At 44.0% G+C, this 21054-nt stretch overlaps 1 protein-coding gene across 2 annotated transcripts in view; it reads left to right on the top strand.

Moving 5' to 3' along the window:
• Positions 1-21054, top strand: part of fancm (FA complementation group M) — a 75872-nt gene that overhangs the window by 27586 nt on the left and 27232 nt on the right. For both annotated transcript variants that reach the window (XM_064954198.1, XM_064954199.1), the window contains exons 5-13: positions 5406-5537; positions 5866-5998; positions 6089-6178; positions 6606-6704; positions 7093-7271; positions 9266-9472; positions 11008-11233; positions 12032-12183; positions 12547-12705. In XM_064954198.1, coding sequence (XP_064810270.1) covers positions 5406-5537; positions 5866-5998; positions 6089-6178; positions 6606-6704; positions 7093-7271; positions 9266-9472; positions 11008-11233; positions 12032-12183; positions 12547-12705 — 1377 coding nt within the window. The remainder of the gene's footprint in view (positions 1-5405; positions 5538-5865; positions 5999-6088; positions 6179-6605; positions 6705-7092; positions 7272-9265; positions 9473-11007; positions 11234-12031; positions 12184-12546; positions 12706-21054) is intronic.

Genomic DNA, 21054 nt, shown 5'->3' on the forward strand with positions numbered 1-21054 from the left:
CATACTACACTGAACGAAAATATAAACGCAACATGCAACCATTTCAGAGATTTTACTGAGTTACAGTTCCATATAAGGAAGTCAGTCCATTTTAAATAAATTCATTAGGCCCTAATTTTGGGATTTTGCATGACTGGGAATACAGATATGCATCTGTTGATCACAGATACCTTTTAAAAAAAAGGTGGCATGGATCAGATACCCAATCAGTATCTGGTGTGACCACCATTTGCCTCATGCAGCGTGACACACATCTCCTTCGCATAGAGTTGATCACGCTGTTGATTGTGACCTGTGGAATGTTTTCCCACTCCTCTTCAATGGCTGTGCGAAGTTGCTGGATATTGGCGGGAACTGGAACATGCTGTCGTACACGTCGATCCAGAGCATCCCAAACGTGCTCAATGGGTGACGTGTCTGGGGAGAATGCAGGCCATGGAGGAACTGGGATATTTTCAGCTTCCAGGAATTGTGTACAGATCCTTGCGACATGGGGCCGTGCAATATCATGCTGAAACGTGGTGATGGCAGTGGATGACTGGACAATGGGCCTCAAGATTTTGTCACGGTATCTCTGTGCATTCAAATTGCCAGCGATAAAATGCAATTGTGTTCGTTGTCTGTAGATTATGCCTGCCCATACCATTACCCCAACACTACCATGGGTTACTCTGTTCACAACGTTGACATCAGCTAGCGACGCTACAGGTCAAGACCCCTGGTGAGGACAACGAGCATGCAAATGAGCTTCCCTGAGACAGTTTCTGACAGTTTGAAGAAATTCTTCAGTTGCGTAAACCCAGTTTCATCAGCTGCCAATTGCACGCTCCCTCAACTTGAGACATCTGTGACATTGTTTTGTGAGACGACAAAGCTGCACATTTTAAAGTGGCCTTTTATTGTCCCCAGCACAAGGTGCACCTGTATAATTATCATTCTGTTTAATCAGATTCTTGATATGCAACACCTGGATGGATGGATTATCTTGGCACAGGAGAAATGCTCAATAACAGGGACGTAAATAAATTTGCGCCCAACATTTGAGAGAAGTATGCTTTTTATGCATATGGAAATTTCTGGGATCTTTTATTTCAGCTCATGAAACATGATACCAACACTTTACATGTTGCGTTTATTTTTGTTCAGTAAACTTAGAAATAAGTAATGCATTGGGCATGGAAACATGCACAGTCTGTCTGTGTTTGGTACCCTGCACCAACCATGAGTCCTGACATCTGCTGTGTGAAATTTTGGCAGAAGCGCAGATGAGATGATGCTGGTGGCAAATTAACACAGAATGTTTGGGAGAAAACCCAGAAGAGAAGAGAAAAAAAACCTGAATGTTTGGTCTGTCATCGCGCACTAAACATAAACGTACACACAAGTGACAGACACAACTGCTCAAAGCAGGTTTTGATTCAGGGGATCTTTTATTGTTCAAATAATTTTTAAAATGTATTGTTCGCATACACATATTTAGCAGATGTTGTTGCGAGTGTAGCGAAATGCTTGTAACAAAGTTGCTTAGGAGCCATGAACAGGGTGACCATGTCTATTGGCGCCATCTTGTACCTTAATTTTTGGGCGGCGTGGATGCAGCCATAGAAATAGAATCTGTAGAAGGGGCTTAATGGGCCTCTAACCCTAGCAATTAAACTCATGGATTTCTATGGCTGCAGCACTATAAAACACCTTTGCCAGAGTCAAATAAAGAGATGTGGCTCTGATCTTCACCCACTGTGGATCATGCCATTATATTGTCAACAGACATCAAATTTTATTGATCACATACACATGGTTAGCAGATGTTAATGCGAGTGTAGCAAAATGCTTGTGCTTCTAGTTCTGACCATGCAGTAATATCAAACAAGTACCTTTTGCACACAAGTGTAAAGTAATGAATAAGGATATGTACATATAAATAAATGGATGACCAATGGCCGAACGTCAGTAGATGGTATAGAGTACAGTATATGCATATGAGATGAGTAATGTAGGGTATGTAAACATTATATAAAGTGGCATTGTTTAAAGTGACTACTGATACATTTATTACATCCAATTTTTAATTATTAAAGTGGCTGGAGATTTGAGTCAGTATGTTGGCAGCAGCCACTCAATGTTAGTCATGGCTGTTTAACAGTCTGATGGCCTTGAGATAGAAGCTGTTTTTCAGTCTCTCGGTCCCAGCTTTGATGCATCTGTACTGACCTCGCTTTCTGGATGATAATGGGTGAACAGGCAGTGGCTCAGGTGGTTGTTGTCCTTGATGATCTTTTTGGGCTTCCTGTGACATCGGGTGGTGTAGGTGTCCTGGAGGGCAGGTAGATTGCCCCCGGTGATGCTACCCTCTGGAAAGCATTACGGTTGTGGGCGGAGCAGTTGCCGAACCAGATTGTGAAACAGCCTGACAGGATGCTCTCGATTGTGCAACTGTAAGAGTTTGAGTGTTTTTGGTGACAAGACAAATTTCTTCAGCCTCCTGATGTTGAAGAGGCGCCGTAACGCCTTCTTCACCACGCTGTCTGTGTGGGTGGACCATTTCAGGTTGTCCGTGATGTGTACGCCGAGGAACTTAAAACTTTCCACCTTCTCCACTACTGTCCCAATGATTTGGATAGGGGGGTGCTCCCTCTGTTGTTTCCTGAAGTCCACGATCATCTCCTTTGTTTTGTTGACGTTGAGTGTGAGGTTATTTTCCTGACACCACACTCCGAAGGCCCTCACCTCCTCCCTGTAGGCCGTCTCGTCGTTGGTTATCAAGCCGACCACTGTAGTGTCGTCTGCAAACTTGATGATTGGGTTGGAGGCGTGCATGGCCACGCAGTCATGGGTGAACGGGGAGTACAGGAGAGGGCTGAGAACGCACCCTTGTGGGGTCCCAGTGTTGAGGATCAGTGGGGTGGAGATGTTGTTGCCTACCCTTCAGTCCCAGGGTCCTTTGCTTAGTGATGAGCTTTGTGGGCCCATGACTTTTTCCACACTTTGTTACTTTACAGCCTTATTCTAAAATTGATTCAATAAATATTTTCTATACACAATACCCCATAATGACTAAGCAAAATCAGTTTTTTAGAAATTTTTGCAAATGTATTAACCCCCCCCAGAAATACCTTATTTACATAAGTATTCAGACCCTTTGCTATACTCGAAATTGAGCTCCGGTGTATCCTGTTTCCATTGATCGTCCTTGAGATGTTTCTACAATTTCTTTAATTTGTTAAAAATGTACCCCCTTTTCTCCCCAATTTCATGTTGTCTAATTGTTAGTAATTACTATCTTGTCTCATTGCTACAACTCCTGTACAGGCTCGGGAGAGACGAAGGTCGAGAGCCATGCGTCCTCCGAAACACAACCCAACCAAGACGCACTGCTTCTTAACACAGCGCTCATCTAACCCAGAAGCCAGCCGCACCAATGTGTTGGAGGAAACACCGTGCACCTGGCGACCTTGGTTAGCGTGCACTGCGCCCGGCCCGCCACAGGAGTAACTGGTGCACGATGAGACAAGGATATCCCTCTCGGCCAAACCCTCTCCAACCCGGACGACACTAGGCCAATTGTGCGTCGCCCCACGGACCTCCCAATTCGCGGCCGGCTGCGACAGAGCCCGGGCGCAAACCCAGAGTCTCTGATGGCACAGCTAGCGCTGCGATGCAGTGCCCTAGACTACTGCGCCATCCGGGAGGCCCTGAGATATTTCTACAATTTGATTGGAGTCCACCTGTGGTAAATTCAACCAAGCCATGAGGTTGAAGGAATTGTCCATAGAGCTCAGAGACAGGATTGTGTAGGCACAAATCTGGGAAGGGTACCAAAACATTTCTGCAGCATTTGATGGAACCACGAAGACTCTTCCAAGAGCTTGCTGCCCGGCCAAACTTACCAATCTGGCGGGAAGAACCTTGGTCAGGGGGTTGACCAAGAACCAGATGGTCACTCTGACAGGGTTCCTCAGTGGAGATGGGAGAATGTTTTTCAGAAGCAGGGACGGGGAGACTAGTCGGGATCAAGGGAAAGTTGAACGGAGCAAAGTGCAGAGATCCTTGATGAAAACCTGCTCCAGAGCACTCAGGACCTCTGACCGGGATGAAGGTTCACCTTCCAACTGGACAACGACCCTAAGCACACAGCCAAGACGATGCAGGAGTGGCTTCAGGACAAGTCTCTGAATATCCTTGAGTGGCCCAGCCAAAGCCCAGACCTGAACACAATCTTGTGTGTGGTAGCAGAAAGAACAGTCTACGACTTGGGTGACTGTAGTCTTAGACATTTTTTGGGCCTTCCTCTGACACCACCTAGTATATAGTTCCTGGATGGCAGGAAGCTTGGCGCCAGTGATATACTGGGCCGTACGCACTACCCTCTGCAGTTGCCATACCAGGCAATAATGCAACCAGTCAGGATGCACTCGATGGTGCACCTGTAGAACCTTTTGAGGATCTGGGGACCCATGCCAAATCAAATTGTATTTGTCACATGCGCTGAATTTACAGTTTTAATTTACCTTAGTGAAATGCTTACTACAAGCCCTTAACCAACAATGCAGTTTTAAGAAAATACAAACAAAAAAAGTCAGTAATAAAAGTAACAAATAATTCAAGAGCAGCAGTAAAATAACAATAGCGAGGCTATATACAGGGGGTACCGGTACAGAGATAATGTGCGGGGGCACCGGTTAGTCGAGGTAATTGAGGTAATATGTACATGTAGGTAAAGTTATTAAAGTGACTATGCATAGATAATAACAGAGAGTAGCAGCGTAGAAGAGGCAGGGGGGGGGGGGGGTGCAAATACTCTGGGTAACCATTTGATTAGATGTTCAGGAGTTCAGGAGTCTTATGGCTTGGGGGTAGAAGCTGTTTAGAAGCCTCTTGGACCTAGACTTGGCGCTCCTGTACCGCTTGCCGTGCGGTAGCAGAGAAAACAGTCTATGACTACTATGTCCAATCGGTTGAAATTTGATTGGGGGAAATCCTCCCTAATGTGTTTGTCTTGTGTGTGTGACAAAAATATATTCGAATGGTATCTTTCTAATATGCTTTTGCGATGTAAAAGGTCACTGGAATTATCGGTTCTGTAAATAATGTGAGTAGCGACTTATGTGAATCGAGGACTCCATACAAAGCATTCTTTTCTTATTTTTCTTCTATACCAGCCTATAATTGACTTGTCTTATTCTGAATAATTGCAGTCACACTGGTTCCAGGGATTCATGTTGGAGTTTTCAATCTCCTGCTGGGAAGATTAAAGGATATGAATATTGTGGCCACAAACATTTTAAAAAATCTGCCTCGTTCTGAAATAGGGAACAGATAATTGCAGAGCCTTCCTCGGTTTTGTATTGCGTTTGTTGAAATAGGCGCTCAACTTATCCTGTCTGTGTCGCCCATTGTTGTTCCAGGTACTGGAACGGTTCACGGGCCGTCTGATCCAGAACAGGGCGATGTCTCGCCGTGACTTGCGCTCCCTCACCAAGTACCAGCTCATCCTGGCCCGGGAACAGTTCCGCAAGAACCCTCCGCCCCACGTCATGGTGCGGTATACACACGGATGCATGCAGGCACACAGTGCCACCACACACCAACACACACACAGAGAGAGAAAGGCAATCCTTGACTTACACTATACTTTTAATAACTTTATGAACATTTTGTAACACATAGCCAACCAATGCTCATCTTTTTTTGGAGCAGGAATGTCCTCAGAGTAACCCCTATTCATTTTCTTCTATGATCAAGCTGTTTTGCGATGGAAATCCAATGTCAAATTGACTTGCAAATCGATTACATATTATGTCTTGCTGTCAAATTAAGTCAAGCTACGCACGTTAACCCTCTCTTTGTGGTCCTGGCTGTTAACAGGGGGCTCAGCAAGGGGCTCTGGAGGGGGACTTTGCCCTGTGTATCAGCCTGTACCATGGCTATGAGCTGCTGCTCCAAATGGGCCTGCGCTCCCTCTTCCTCTATGTCCAGGGCATCATGGATGGCACCAAAGGTAGGTAGTAGGCAACTCACTCACTCACTCACTCACTCAAGTGATAGCTTGCATTCTGCTCAGGTGATTTCTCTATTTATGCCAACTCAGAGAAGTCTCGAGCCAGGAACGAGCTACAGCGCAACGCCACCTTCATGGACCTGTACCAGGAGATGGCGGCCATGTTTGTAAAGCCCACCGGTAGGATACCGTTCCTACAGCCCTGTTCCTACAGTTTTTGAAGCCACATGATAACACTTTATTTTACAGCCAGGCTGGTACTTTCCTGGTATTTACTTGGTGAATACTAAGAAACTGTGGTAACATTAAGTATTTTTTTGGTACTTACTTCAAAGAACTACCTGGTACCAAATGGTGCATAGTGATGCTTGTGTCGATGAATCTCAAAGAAACCAGAGTGTAATTATTACGCAATTATTAGTCAAATACCGTTGTAACAAGTCGTTTCTAAATAACTACCTGTTCAACAGCTGGCTGTAAAAAAAAAAAAAAAAATAAAATAAAAAAAAAAGCGTTACCAATGCTTCTCCTAATTGTGAATGTTTATTATGAAGGGTGTCGTGGGCCCTGACAGACCTGATTGCCGTGTATTGCGCTTTGCTTCCAGGTCCCGAGGAGCCCTTCATCTACAGCCACCCTAAACTGCAGAAGCTTGAGGAGGTAGTGCTAGGGCACTTTAAAACATGGGCTGAGAGCTCCAGCACTGGTAATTTACTCTCTTGTTAGTAGCGACTAACTGCACCCGACTCTTAGCGATGACTCATCCTTTTAAGATATTTAACTAGAGCCGAGGTAAACCGCAGGCTTGAATGGCATGGTTAAAGTCAGTGTGCTTCAGGTGTTGTTAGTCCGTATTTGCTTTGAGTAGTATCAGATGCACTTAATAAGCAGTTCATCGGTTGTAAGAGCACACACGCACTGAGGATGGCTCTAACCAAATGTATGCAGTGTGTATTTCAGTAGGAAATGTTGCCTAAAAGGAAATTAAGACGTATACTGAACTTCCAACTACATGAAGTGAGCGCTGGTTGCCCCCTTTCCATTGGTTGTAAGTAACCTCTTTCTCTTTTCCCTCTCCTCTTTGATTGGTCCAGGCTCTGGGCCCCAGGAAGTGAGCACACGTGTGATGATCTTTTCGTCGTTCCGGGAGAGTGTGCAGGAGATTGCCGCCATGTTAAATCGCCACCTGCCCCTGGTCAAAGTCATGACCTTTATGGGCCAGGCCTCGGCAGGGAAGGGGGTCAAAGGGTTCACCCAGAAGGAGCAGCTGGAGGTAAAAACACTATGTTCTATCCAGAACCTAACGGGGTTATTCGATTGTCCACATGGAAGAACCCTTTGAAGAACTTTTTCACAAAGCGTCCTACCTGTAACTCCAAAGGGTTCTTCAAAGGGTTTCCCCATGTGTACAGTCGAAGAACTCTTTTGGACCACCACCTTCAGTGCATAGGCCTGCGAGTATGTTGCCGTGTTGCTTTGAATCCCAGACCTACGGCTGCTTTGTTACAACCCCTCTCTTCACTTACCTCCTATGCGTCCTATCTCCTCAATAAGATGTCTGATATTACCTCGACTAACCCGCGCCGCCACACATTGACTCTGTACCCGTAACCTCCGTATATAGCCTCGTTACTGTTATTGTATTGTCGCTCTTTAATAAAAAAAATGTATCATTTCATTTGAGTTTTTTTTTATTTTAGTAAATATTTTCTTTAACACTTATTTTTCATAAAACTGCGTTGTTGGTTAAGGGCTTGTAAAGTAAGCATTTCACTGTAAGGTCTACACCTGTTGTGTTCGGCGCATGTGGCAAATAAAATGCGATTTGATTTTGATAAATACTAAAAAACAGAATGCATGGTGACAAGACTGATGACACAAGCTCAAGGTAACGCCAGGATAACGTGGAAACACACACACTGGAAAGTGCCTCCCAAATACCTGTATTGAGCAAAGCTAAACGGCACAAACATTCAATGTTATCCAAAAATGTGGTTGCTTAGCAACTCTGACTGAAGCTAAAGTGTTTTTTTTTGTGTCCTGGAGACGGCTACAACATTGACCATATTAGGCTTGTCTTCTCAGGCCCTCGGCGTTCTCTATTCCTGACTGGCAGGCAGAGTGTATGCTTAGCTTAGATAGTTAACACATCCTGCTCTGTCTTGTCACTGTGTGTTGGCGAGCTGCCAATATTTTGTTTAATTTATTTATTTAAATGTACTGATATCCACATGACAGTCAAATATACTGAAATACATGGATATTACAATACATACACAATAACACATTCAAGTTGAAATCACAAGTAAAATTCATGACAATATGTACGTTAAGGAGACCCAAAGAGTTTTGTTGATTAATTTGCATAGGTATAGTATGGGAGACTGGTGTGCTGGTAGAAATATATTTTCACACCTGTACCATAGGTATAACATAATGTAGGTAGGCCTGTATACAATGGAGAAGGTAAGGCGATTTACGATAAAGAAAGAAAGCAGCCAGTTCAGGTAAAGATTATATATAAATGATATGTTTTATGTTCTTCAAAAACCACCAGCAAATCAATTGAATCGCTAAACTGTTAGCCTCTAGACTAAATGTAGCACCCACCATTAACTTACAGGAACATAGCCGACAGTAGCGTTTGAAGAACTAGCTGGTCCCCCCCCCCCCCATTTGTACTTTAGCACAAAATGTTATGCTGCTCATAAGTATCATTCCTCTGCAGGTCGTCGATAAATTGCATTGGTCCCGACTCCTGAATAGTTTAAGGCCTCTGTTTTGTACAGAGACACGCAGTTAATGCATAGGCCTGCTCAGCTCCTCTTCAACTCCCTGAGGCACCGAGGACATGGTGTCACAGAGTACAGTAGCACTGTGCCTTCAGCTCTGTGCCTTCATGAGAGCTGCTGTATAAGGAAACATTTACCTTAATCCTAAACTGTGCTGGATTCAATTACCAGTATAATGGTTCAGTAATTTATTGATGCAAACAAAGTACAGTATATATTCACAGGTGTGTGTGTGTGTGCGCAAATATGGTAATTCAGCACCATTCAGTGACTCCTATTCAGTATTTGTGGCCCTGACCCCATGCTGGAATCGATTCCACAACCCTCGTGTTGCTATCACCATGCTCTTACCCACTAAATCATTAGAAACACATGACTTGACAGCACAGGCATACATGTTTGTGATTGACTTCACATACAGGCACAGTGAACATTTCTGTCATCCTGATAAAATGTATCGATTTCTGTACCGAAGGTGATGCGGAGGTTTCGGGAGGGGGGCTTCAACACCCTGGTGTCCACCTGCGTGGGCGAGGAGGGGCTGGACATCGGCGAGGTGGACCTCATCGTGTGCTTCGACGCCCAGAAGAGTCCCATCCGCCTGGTTCAGCGCATGGGCCGCACCGGACGCAAACGCCAGGGCCGCATAGTGGTCATCTTGGCCGAGGGACGAGAGGAGAGAGTGAGAGACAACTCCTGCCTTTGGAATCTTAGGAATGGTCCCACATCTGTTTGCGCTGTACCTCTACGGTTATTCCTATGATTGTTGTCATTCCAAACGTGTTTATGTTTGGCATGACAATTAACATAAGGGTTAGCAAGACGGCACTAGGACCAGGTCAATGGAATGTCCTTATTTTTTTCCATCGTATTTATTTATTTAGACTGTTGAATAGAGAGAGGGCGACACTGAGGTATAAAGTGTGCTCTAGACCTAGCTGTGTTTCCACTCTTTCAAAATACCAAATTCCACAACCCCCAACCGGGTCCAGTCTTTTGTGTCTGACGGATTTTGGCTCTGGAGTCTCTGTCTAGTGTTTACAAGTGTCTGGCTCCTTCCCAGGCATCTCACCGTTTATATTGGTTTCCTTTGTTGTGCGAAGATAGACCAAACATCCTCAAGTGCACTTTGTGTTACCTGGCACTGCTTTAAGAATCCACGCCTATCCTGTTTTGTCACCCATTGATCAACCGCCAAAAACATTTTGCTCTAGAGTTGCGTCTAGAATTAACAGATACAGTGCTATCAGAAAGTATTCATACTCGTTGACTTATTCCCCATTGTGTTGTGTTACAGCCGGAATTCAATGTGGATTTAAAAAAATACATATATATATATATATATCCTCTCGCCCATCTACACACAACACCTCATAATCGTGAAAACATGTTTTTAGAAGTTTGTGTTGTATCGGATTTGCCCCAAACATAACAGTTTGTATTTAGGACTAAAAGTTCATTGCTTTGCCACATTTACTGCAGTACCAATTCAGTGCCTTGTTGCAAACAGGATGCATGTTTTGGAATATTTGTTATTCTGTGCAGGCTTCCTTCTTTTCACTCTGTCAATTAGGTTAGTATTGTGAAGTAACTACAATGTTGTTGATCCATCCTTAGTGTTCCCCTTTCACAGCCATGAAACTCTGTTTTAAAGTCACCATTGGCCGTATGGTGAAATCCCTTAGTTAGGAAGGACGCCTGTATCCTTGTAGTGACAGGGTGTATGGATACATCTTACAAAGTGTAATTAACTGCAACATTCTCAAAGGGATATTCAATGTCTTTTTTTTCCTTTTTTACCCATCTATCAATAGATGCCCGTCTTTGTGAGGCATTGGAAATCTGTTAGAAATTCACTGCTTGACTGAGGGATCTTCTAGATAATTGCATGTGTGAGGTACAGAGATGAGGTAGTCAGTTAAAAAGGTCATGTTAGACACTATTATTGCACACAGAGTGAGTCCATGCAACTTATCATGTGACTTGTTAAGCAAATCACTTTGACACCATCGGGTATTGTGTGTAGGCCAGTGACGACACATCAAAAATTCATACATTTTAAAATTCAGGCTGTGTGGATACGTTCTGAACGCATTGTAAGCATGAAATAGCTTTAAATCATCTTGACTACGTTTTGAAACGCTCTTTGTTTTGAGCGCGGACCCCCTAATCTGCAACCACCGACTCTTTGTCGGACATCTTTTGTTTCCCCCTCAGACCTACAACCAGAGCCAGAGCAACAAGCGCAGGGTGTACAAGTCTATTGTGGGGAACAGCCACAGTTTCCACATGTTCCCCCACAACCCCCGCATGCTGCCCGACGGGGTGCATCCCGCCCTGCACAAGATGCACATCACCTGTGGCCAGTTTGACCACCGGGAGAGCAGCGGGCGGCTCGCCGGGGGTTGGAGGGGGCACAGGTCCCACTCCTTGGAGGGCCAACGTGAGTCCTTTATTCTTTCGCATGATCTAGGTAAGAGAGGCTGGGGCTCTTGGTATGTCTGTGATTGAATCGAACCGACAGCAAAGACTCTCATAGATAATAGTCTTGGTGGTGTTATCACTGTGCTCCAAATATTTGGGCATCTTGTCCAGAGCAGAGCAGTGTTTGCATTTAACTAAATATTTTTCATTTGACATACACTACTGTTCAAAAGTTACGGGTCACTTAGACATGAAGCAAGGACATTTCTCAGAACAAGAATAGACTGACGAGTTTCAGAAGAAAGTGCTTTGTTTCTGGCCATTTTGAGCCTGAAATCGAGCCCACAAATGCTGATGCTCCAGATACTCAACTAGTCTAAAGAAGGCCAGATTTATTGCTTCTTTAAATCAGCACAAATGTTTTCAGCTGTGCTAACATAATTGCATAAGGGTTTTCTAATGATCAATTAGCCTTTTAAAATGATAAACTTGGATTAACACAACGTGCCATTGGAACACAGGAGTGGTGGTTGCTGATAATGGGCTGCTGTTTCAAGCTGCAATAGTCATTTACAACATAAACAAAATCTAAACTGTATTTCTGATTAATTTGATGTTATTTTAATGGACAAAAAATGTTGCTTTTCTTTCAAAAGCAAGGACATTTCTACATTCCCAAACTTTTGAACGGTAGTGTATGTATTGGCTCTCCGTGTACCTGTATTGTAAGCTTTTGTAACAGTTGAAAGACGGACAACGGTCCTCTCTCTGCTTTGGAGTATAAAGGCGGCTTCCCCCTTGTGTTTTAATGATCCAGTCGGGCACCAGGAGAGTGCGAAGAAGGATGGCTTCCTTAGCCCCTCTGAGCTCACTCACTGGGAGTCTACGATGAAACTGGGGGAGGGGGAGGCTCCACCCATTCTAAGACGGTCCCGCTTCCTCTCAAAACAGGAAGGCTCGCCACCTCGGGTGAGTCATGGGTTAAATTCTTGCACGGATCAAACACATTGGCCAGTCTCACACACACACACACACACACTACAAATGTATGCACTCACGTATCTTAGATTTAAAAAAAAATATTTAGCCTTTATATAACTAGCCAGGTCAGTTAAGAACAAATTCTTATTTACAATGACGGCCTAGGAACAGTGGCCCTGCCTTGTTCAGGGGCAGAACGTCAGATTTTTACCTTGTCAGCTCGGGGATTCGATCCACCAACCTTTCGGTTACTGGCCCAACGAGCTAACCACTACCTGCCGCCCCATTATCTCTTTGGATAATATCTGCTAAGTGGTATATTTTATGATTATGTTGTGTATGTGGCTGTAGGTGGAGCTGCTCTCCAGCGGGCCAACCAGGGAGCTGTCTCTGTGGGAGTGGAGACACTGGCAGAACCAGTCCTTCCCCACTCACATTGTGGACCACTCCAACCGCTGCCACCACTTCACCAAGGTCATGGAGCTCATTGACGGCCTGCGCCAGGAAGAGGTGAGAGGGAGGGCAACCTCAGAGGGGGTCATCCATCTACCCATCCATATAAGGTTGAAGTTGGAAGTTTACATACACTCTAGCTAAATACATTTAATCTCAGTTTTTCACAATTCCAGACATTTAATCTGAGTTAAAATTCCCTGTCTTAGGTCAGTTTGGATCACCACTTTATTTTAAGAATGTGAAATGTCAAAATAATAGTAGAGATTTATTTCAGCTTTTATTTATTTCATCACATTACCAATGGGTCAGAAGTTTACATACACTCAATTAGTATTTGGTAGCATTGCCTTTAAATTATTTAACTTGGGTCAAACGTTTCAGGTAGCCTTCCACAAGCTTCCCACAATAAGTTGGGTGAATTTTGGCCCATTCCTCCTGACAATGCTGGTGTAACTGAGTCAGGTTTGTAGGCCTCCTTGCGCGCACATGCTTTTTCAGTTCTGCCCACACATTTTCTATGGGATTGAGGTTGGTGTTTTGTGATGGCCACTCCAATACCTTGACTTTGTTGTCCTTAAGCCAATTTGCCACAACTTTGGAAGTATGCTTGGGGTCATTGTCCATTTGGAAGACCGATTTTCGACCAAGCTTTAACTTCCTGACTGATGTCTTGAGATGTTGCTTCAATATATCCACATAAACATCCGGCACCGACAGAGATGGCCGCCTCGCTTCACGTTTTTAGGAAACTGCAGTATTTTTTTATTTTATTTTATTATTTCTTAAGATTTCCTGGGGTAACAGTCTAAGTCTTATTACATACAGCCGGGACGTTGCTCTTGGATATAAGAGCAACGTTAACTTACCATCATTATGACCAGGAATACTACTTTCCCGAAGCGGATCCTCTGTTTGGTCCAACACCCAGGACAATGGATCGGATCCCAGCAGGCGACCCAAAACAGCGGCACCGCAGAAGGGGCAGACGGAGCGGCCTTCTGGTCAGGCTCCGTAGACGGGCACATCGCCCACCGCTCCCGAGTATACTACTTGCTAATGTCCAGTCTCTTGACAACAAGGTAGATGAAATCTGAGCAAGGGTTGCCTTCCAGAGAGACATCAGAGATTGCATCATTCTCTGCTTCATTGAAACATAGCTCACTTGGGATTCGTTATCAGAGTCGGTACAGTCTCCTTCGTTCTTCACGCATTGCGCAGACAGAAACAAACGTCTCTTTGGTGATGTGGGCGGGGGTGTATGCCTTATGATAAACGAGTCGTGGTGTTATCATAACAACGTACTGGAACTGAAGTCCTTTTGTTCACCTGACCTAGAATTCTTTACAATCAAATGCCGACCGCATTATCTACCAAGATAATTCTCTTCGCTTATATTCACAGTTGTGTATACCCTCCCCAAGCAGATTCCTCGATGGCCCTGAAAGAACTTCATTGGATTCTATGTAAACTGGAAACCACATATCCCGAGGCTGCATTTATTGTAGCTTGGGATTTTAACAAGGCTAATCTGAAAACAAGGCTCCCTAAAGTTTATCAGCATATTGAATGCGCGACCCGGGCTGGCAAAATCCCGGATCATTGTTACTCTAACTTCTGCGTCACATACAAAGCCCTCCCTTGCCCTCCTTTTGGGCAAATCTGACCACGACTCCATTTTGTTGCTCCCAGCCTATTGACTAGAACAGGAAACGCCCATGCTCAGGTCTGTTCAACGCTGGCCCGACCAATCTGATTCCACGCTTCAAGATTGCTTTGATCATGATGACTGGGATATGTTCCGAATAGCGTCATTGACGTGTACGCTGATTCGGTGAGCGAGTTTATTAGCAAGTGCATCGTTGATGTTGTACCCACGGCGAGTATTAAAACCTTCCCCAACCAGAAACCGTAGATTGATGGCAGCAATCGCGCAAAACTGAAAGCGCGAACCACCGCTTTTAATCAGTGGTCAGTGGCTACACTCATTACATTTTAGCTTCATGACTTAAGCAGAGTTGCTAAAAGCATGTCTTCGTCAAGTAACGTTAGCCGATCAAAAATGTACGATTTAACCCTCTCATACAAACTTTAAACTGCAGTCAGGGGTGGGAAAAGTACCCAATCGTCCATACTTGAGTAAAAGTAAAGATATCTTTAATAGAAAAAGACTCAAGTGAAAGTCACTCAGTAAAATAGTACTTAAGTATATTTAAACCAATTACTTTTACTCAAGTACCAAAAGTCATGTCACTGCTAAAATATGCTTTTGTTTAAAAAGTATAAGTATGTAAAATCATTTCACATTCCTTATATTAAGCAAACCAGACGGCACAATTTGTATTTTTTTTATTTATTTACTGATAGCCAGGGGCACACTCCAACACAACATAATTTACAAATGAAGCATGTGTTTAGTGAGTCCGCCAGATCAGAGGCAGTAGGGATGACCAGGGATGTTCTCTTGATAGGTGCGCGAATTGGACCATTTTCCTGTCCTGCTAAGCATTCTAAATTTAACGAGTACTTTGCTGTGTCAGAGGAAATGTATGGAGTAAAACGTACCTTATTGTCTTCAGGAATGTAGTGGAGTACAAGTAAAAGTTGTCAAAATTTACTATTTTATATTTAAAGTACAGAGACCCCCAAACAACTACTTGAGTAGTACTTTAAGGGATTTTTTTGGTGCCACCTCTGAAATCACCACGCAATGTTACAAATGAAAAAACATATCCTATTTGTATGATCTACATTTTACATGCTTTGGTGGGGAGGATAGGTTTCCGCTATTGCGACAATTTCAGAATGTTACAATTTCAGGTAAAAACTCAATAACAAGTCTCAAATATTAGGGAAATGTCTGTCAGCTGTTTCAAAAAACATTAGATCGTTCGTATAGCTTTAAAAGATAATCGGAGAGCTCCATTGTACTGACATTTGCCTTTCATTCAAAGACAGCTGATATTCAGTCCTTTAGAGCCCTAGGTTTGTTTCAGGTGGATCTAGTTTTCACCTTTGTCCTAATAAGCTATTTTGGAACGCTTCCTTCGCCACAGGTTAACAAGACGTCTTGCCAGTTGGTTCCTCTCGTTTGTTCACCGTGGAGATATTTGGGCCAACAAATATGCCCCTATGTGTTGTAGGCATCACAATCTCAACATCACAAACGGATCAATCTCGACGAGGACATTTTCAGTGCATGTAGAAGCTCTATTTGTGGTCATCCATCTCACCAAAGTGTTATTCGCAAACAACCACAAAATAGGCCTTGCGTATATAGGCCACAGTTAACTGATGTTTCAACAGTTTGAAATGGAAATGATCTGAAAGTAGTGTAGCTTGATTTTTCACCACCGTTTATATTTCCCACATTAGACCAATCCACGATCATCAAATCACATTTTATTGGTCACATACACATGGTTAGCAGATGTTAATGCGAGTGTAGCGAAATGCTTGTGCTTCTAGTTCCGCAGTGCAGCAATATCTAACATGTAATCTAACAATTCTACAGCAACTACCTAATACACACATCTAAGTGAAGGAATGGAATAAGAATATATACATATAAATAAATGGATGAGCAATGACAGAGCATCATAGGCAAGATCTAATAGATGGTATAAAATATTGTATTTTTGTGCAGCCTCTGTGTTTAGTGATGGCTGTTTAACAGTCTGATGGCCTTGAGATAGAAGCTGTTTTTCAGTCTCTCGGTCCCAGCTTTGATGCACCTGTACTGACCTCACCTTCTGGATGGTAGCAGGGTGAACAGGCAGAGGCTCGGGTAGCTGTTGTCCTTGGTGATCTTTTTGGCTTTCCTGTGACATCGGGTGGTGTAGGTGTCCTGGAGGGCAGATAGTTTTCCCACAGTGATGCATTGTGCAGACCGCACCACCCTCTGGAGAGCCTTGCGGTTGTGGGCGGTGCAGTTGCTGTACCAGGCGGTGATTACAGCCCGACAGTATGCTCTCAATTGTGCATCTGTAAAAGTTTGAGAGTTTTAGGCAACAAGCCAAATTTCTTCAGCCTCCTGAGGTTGAAGAGGCGCTGTTACGCCTTTTTCACCACACTGTCTGTGTGGGTGGAACCTTTCAGTTTGTCCGTGATGTGTACGCCGAGGAACTTACAACTTTCTACCTTCTCCACTGCTGTCAGGTCAATGTGGATAGGGGAGGGTTGCTCCCTCTGCTGTTTCCTTTATTCCAAACAACTTTCATAGTTTTTCCAACGGGGGCTTCATAGGATGAGCTCGACTTCCCTGTTTATTGGTATTCTGTTTAGCTTATTCCAGTCCCGCCTCCCCCTCGCTCTTTTCTTTAATGCTTATTCAGAGGGCCGATGACATTAGCCAGGGCTTAGTTACATGGCCTAAATCGTAAAGGCCTTTGCATTCGTTCTTTCGCCTGCGCTGCTTTCCTCTCCCCTCCTGCCCTCACCTTTTAAAACCAATGACCGTGGCAACGCAACAAATACACCCCCATTTCAAAGGGAAAGGTTTTTTGTTTATAAAAAAAAAAGCGATCCCTTTTCATTTGAAGACCTCTCTCTCTGCGAGTCCGTGCACACACGCAGCCATGCTGCGTTTTTTATTTTCCTGTCTCCTCCCATTTTTCATTTGCCTTTTTATGATGGGGTGAGAGGGAGACACAGAGCAGGCAGACAGGCTGTCTCTCTGTCGTTTTTCTCAGAATTATTACGTTTCTCAGAATTTGTAAGCCCAGGAAGCACTAAGTAGGCCAGCCCTGGGTGACCTAGATATGCACGAACACGGGCTGAGCTAGGCAGAGCAGAGATTAGAGTGAAAGAGATGGGGAGCCTGACACCCTGTTGCCTCTGTGATGAACATAAGAGGGGCCTGTCCACTCCAAACCAGCAGTGTTTTTGTTTGGTGTTCATTGGTAAGGGAAAACAGAGGGGTTTGGCTGTCACTATGGAACGGGATGAACTCGGGATTGGATTTCATTTCAATTTACTAGACTGGGCGGGCGGGCGCCTGGAACTCGCAGCTCAGCAGCACTCATGTAAATTGTGAACCCAAACAATGTGAACCCAATGATCAAATGTTGGTCCAATGTTTTATATTGATGTTCCAGTTTACACTGGCTTGTGGTTAATTTAATAATGACATTCACTCGAGCAAACTGGTCAATTGTTTGAGCGAAAGACCAAGGACATTGTCTGGTCCATTGAAAAGGGAATTCAGTCCAATGACCCATTTGCTCTCTCACCAGTGTTGAAATGATAATTGCGTTTCAGACATTTGCAATGTGTTTTATCACGTCATCTGCTTCTGTCTGTCATTTTTTACATTGGCATTTATATTTGAACAGGTGAGTCATATCTAATCAAGGACTCTGTTTGCAACAGTGCAAAATCTGATGTAACAAGGCAGTACTAACAAGTAAAATATGGGTAAAATAGGAATACACGTTAGTGACATTAAATTCCAAAGTCACATCTTGTGAGATGTTTTCAGACCTCAAAAGTAGTTTGATGTCAAGATGGATCCACGTCTCAGACCATCTGTTTTGTAGATCCAGCAAAACTCCACAAGCTCTAAAATGAATGGAAAAGATAGGCACCATGCAATTTCTGGATTTACGGGGCTCATCTAATCCATGCATTTGGGGTGAAGGCATGTCAGCTGGATCCACACAACCAATGGTGTGCAATGTGGACTCATATTTACATTGGACTACTTTGGAGGTCTGACAAATGTAGATTCTGGTGTATAATTACCCTTTAAAGCAATTGTAAACAAACAGTTTAGTGGTTTAGCTTAGTTTCTTTCCTGTTTTATCCCCTTCTTATCCCCTTCTGGCTTAATTTATCCCCTTCATTTACATTTACATTACATTTAAGTCATTTGGCAGACGCTCTTATCCAGAGCGACTTACAAATTGGTGAATTCACCTTATGACATCCAGTGGAACAGCCACTTTACAATAGTGCATCTAAATCATTTAAGGGGGGGTGAGAAGGATTTCTTTATCCTATCCTAGGTATTCCTTAAAGAGGTGGGGTTTCAGGTGTCTCCGGAAGGTGGTGATTGACTCCGCTGTCCTGGCGTCGTGAGGGAGTTTGTTCCACCATTGGGGGGCCAGAGCAGCGAACAGTTTTGACTGGGCTGAGCAGGAACTGTACTTCCTCAGTGGTAGGGAGGCGAGCAGGCCAGAGGTGGATGAACGCAGTGCCCTTGTTTGGGTGTAGGGACTGATCAGAGCCTGGAGGTACTGCGGTGCCGTTCCCCAATAAGCTTAGGGTGTTATTAAATCAGTCAAATACAATGCCTGATTGTGCTGCATGAATGTTTTGACGTGTGAAACAGAAACATTTGAGGGTGGGTAAATTTCTCCAGCCCCATCACTCAGTTGTTTACCAAAACAATCGTGGAACTGTTAGGGTTTCTGCTTTGTTTGAACTTCAGATTGCCCGTTTATCTATAGCTGCGTACTTCAATTGAAACAGACGTGAGCAAAGTGATCAGGCTGGTTTACAAGGCTAATGTATCACGGCCTCAATCTAACAAACACTAAAATGTACGTTGTGTTCTCTAACCCCAGCCGCGTTCTGCCTCCCTTAGCGTAGTTCACAACAGTCAATATAATTAAATGTGTTTGCCAAGAGGTGCGATCTACGTATAACTCATAACTAGGCCACTTCCCCTTTTGAGCTCTATCTATACCCTCAGTGTTTAACTCCCTGAGTGGATGTGCTGGAAAGGTACACTATATATACCAAAGTATGTGGACACCCCTTCAAATTAGTGGATTCAGCTATTTTAGCCACACCTGTTGCTGACAGGTGTATAAAATTGAGCACACAGCCATGCAATCTCCATAGACAAGCATTGGCAGTAGAATGGTCTTACTGAGGCTCTGTGACTTTCAACATGGCACCGTCATATGTAAGTGCTGTTATTGTGAAGTGGAAATGTCTAGGAGAAACAACTGCTCAGCCGTGAAGTCTGTCCAAATTGTCTCTGGATGCACCGTCAGCACAAGAACTGTTAGTCGGAGCTTCATAAAATGGGTTTCCATGGCCGTGCAGCTACACACAAGCCTAAGATCACCATGCGCAATGCCAAGCTTTGGCTACAGTGGTGTGAAGCTTGCCATCATTGGACTCTGGAGCAGTGGAAACGTTCTCTGGAGTGATATATCACGCTTCACCATCTGGCAGTCCGTCGGACGAATCTGGGTTTGGCGGATGCCAGGAGAACGCTACCTGCCCAAATGCATAGTGCCAACTGTAAAGTTTGGTAGAGGAAGAATAATGGTCTGGGGCTGTTTTTCATGATCCGGCTAGGCCCCTTAGTTCCAGTGAAGGGAAATCTTAACGCTACAGTGCTTCCAGTTTTGTGGCAACAGTTTAGGGAAGGCCCTTTCCTGTTTCAGCATGGCAATGCCCCCATGCACAAAGCGAGGTCCATACAGAAATGGTTTGTCTAGATTGGTGTGAAAGAACTTGACTGTCCTTCGGGATTAATGAGAACGCCGACTCCGAGCCAGGCCTAATCGCCCAACATCAGTGCCCGACATCACATCACAAGTGCTCTTGTGGCTGAATGGAAGTCCCCGCAGCAATGTTCCAACATCTAGTGGAAAGCCTTCCCAGAAGAGTAGAGGTTGTTATTGCAGCAAAGGGGGGGACCAACTCCATATTAATTCCCATGATTTTGGAATGAGATGTTCGACGAGCAGGTGTCCACATACTTTTGGTCATGTGGTGTAAGTCATCAGCAGTGCTGTACTAGTGTGGCATGTTTTAGCTGTAATGGAAGGGGGCAACACCCTGACTACAGCTGTGTAATGCTGTTCTCTACCAGTCATCAGGTAGAATGCTCAGTGATCCATTTGTAAGGCACCACAGTTGGATAATGTCCTAGCTGTCATATCCATCCTTCATCACCTGGATGTTGATAGGTTGATTATATGACCAGTGTAAACTGGCTACCCATTTATTCTCCATCATCATAGAATAGAATAGAATAAACATTTCTTGTCCATCCAAGGATGGTCATTTTTCTTTGCCATCATACAAGAGTCACAAATTTATCATACAAATTACAACCAGTTGACCTGACACACCTTACTATACATGTTGAGGGATATACACTCACGTTCTTGGGCTTAAGTCCTTTCATAAGACCACTGAGGACCCTGACCTATCCTCCTCCCGCTCCTAATGTCGCTGGAGGGAATAGCAGCACTTTTACTGTCTCCTGACCAATTGTGCTATTTTGCTAATTGTGCTGATTTGTAACTTTTTTTGTATGTAATGTTTTCTTCCATCGATTTCTATGACCGAAAAGAGCTTCTGAACACCAAGAACAGAGATCACTAACCTCGATTTGGATGAGGATTTCTACTTCAGAGTCTTCGGCGAAGGACATACTGCTCA

This window comes from Oncorhynchus masou, chromosome 32 (assembly GCF_036934945.1).
Source record: "Oncorhynchus masou masou isolate Uvic2021 chromosome 32, UVic_Omas_1.1, whole genome shotgun sequence".
Classification (NCBI taxonomy): Eukaryota; Metazoa; Chordata; class Actinopteri; order Salmoniformes; family Salmonidae; genus Oncorhynchus; species Oncorhynchus masou.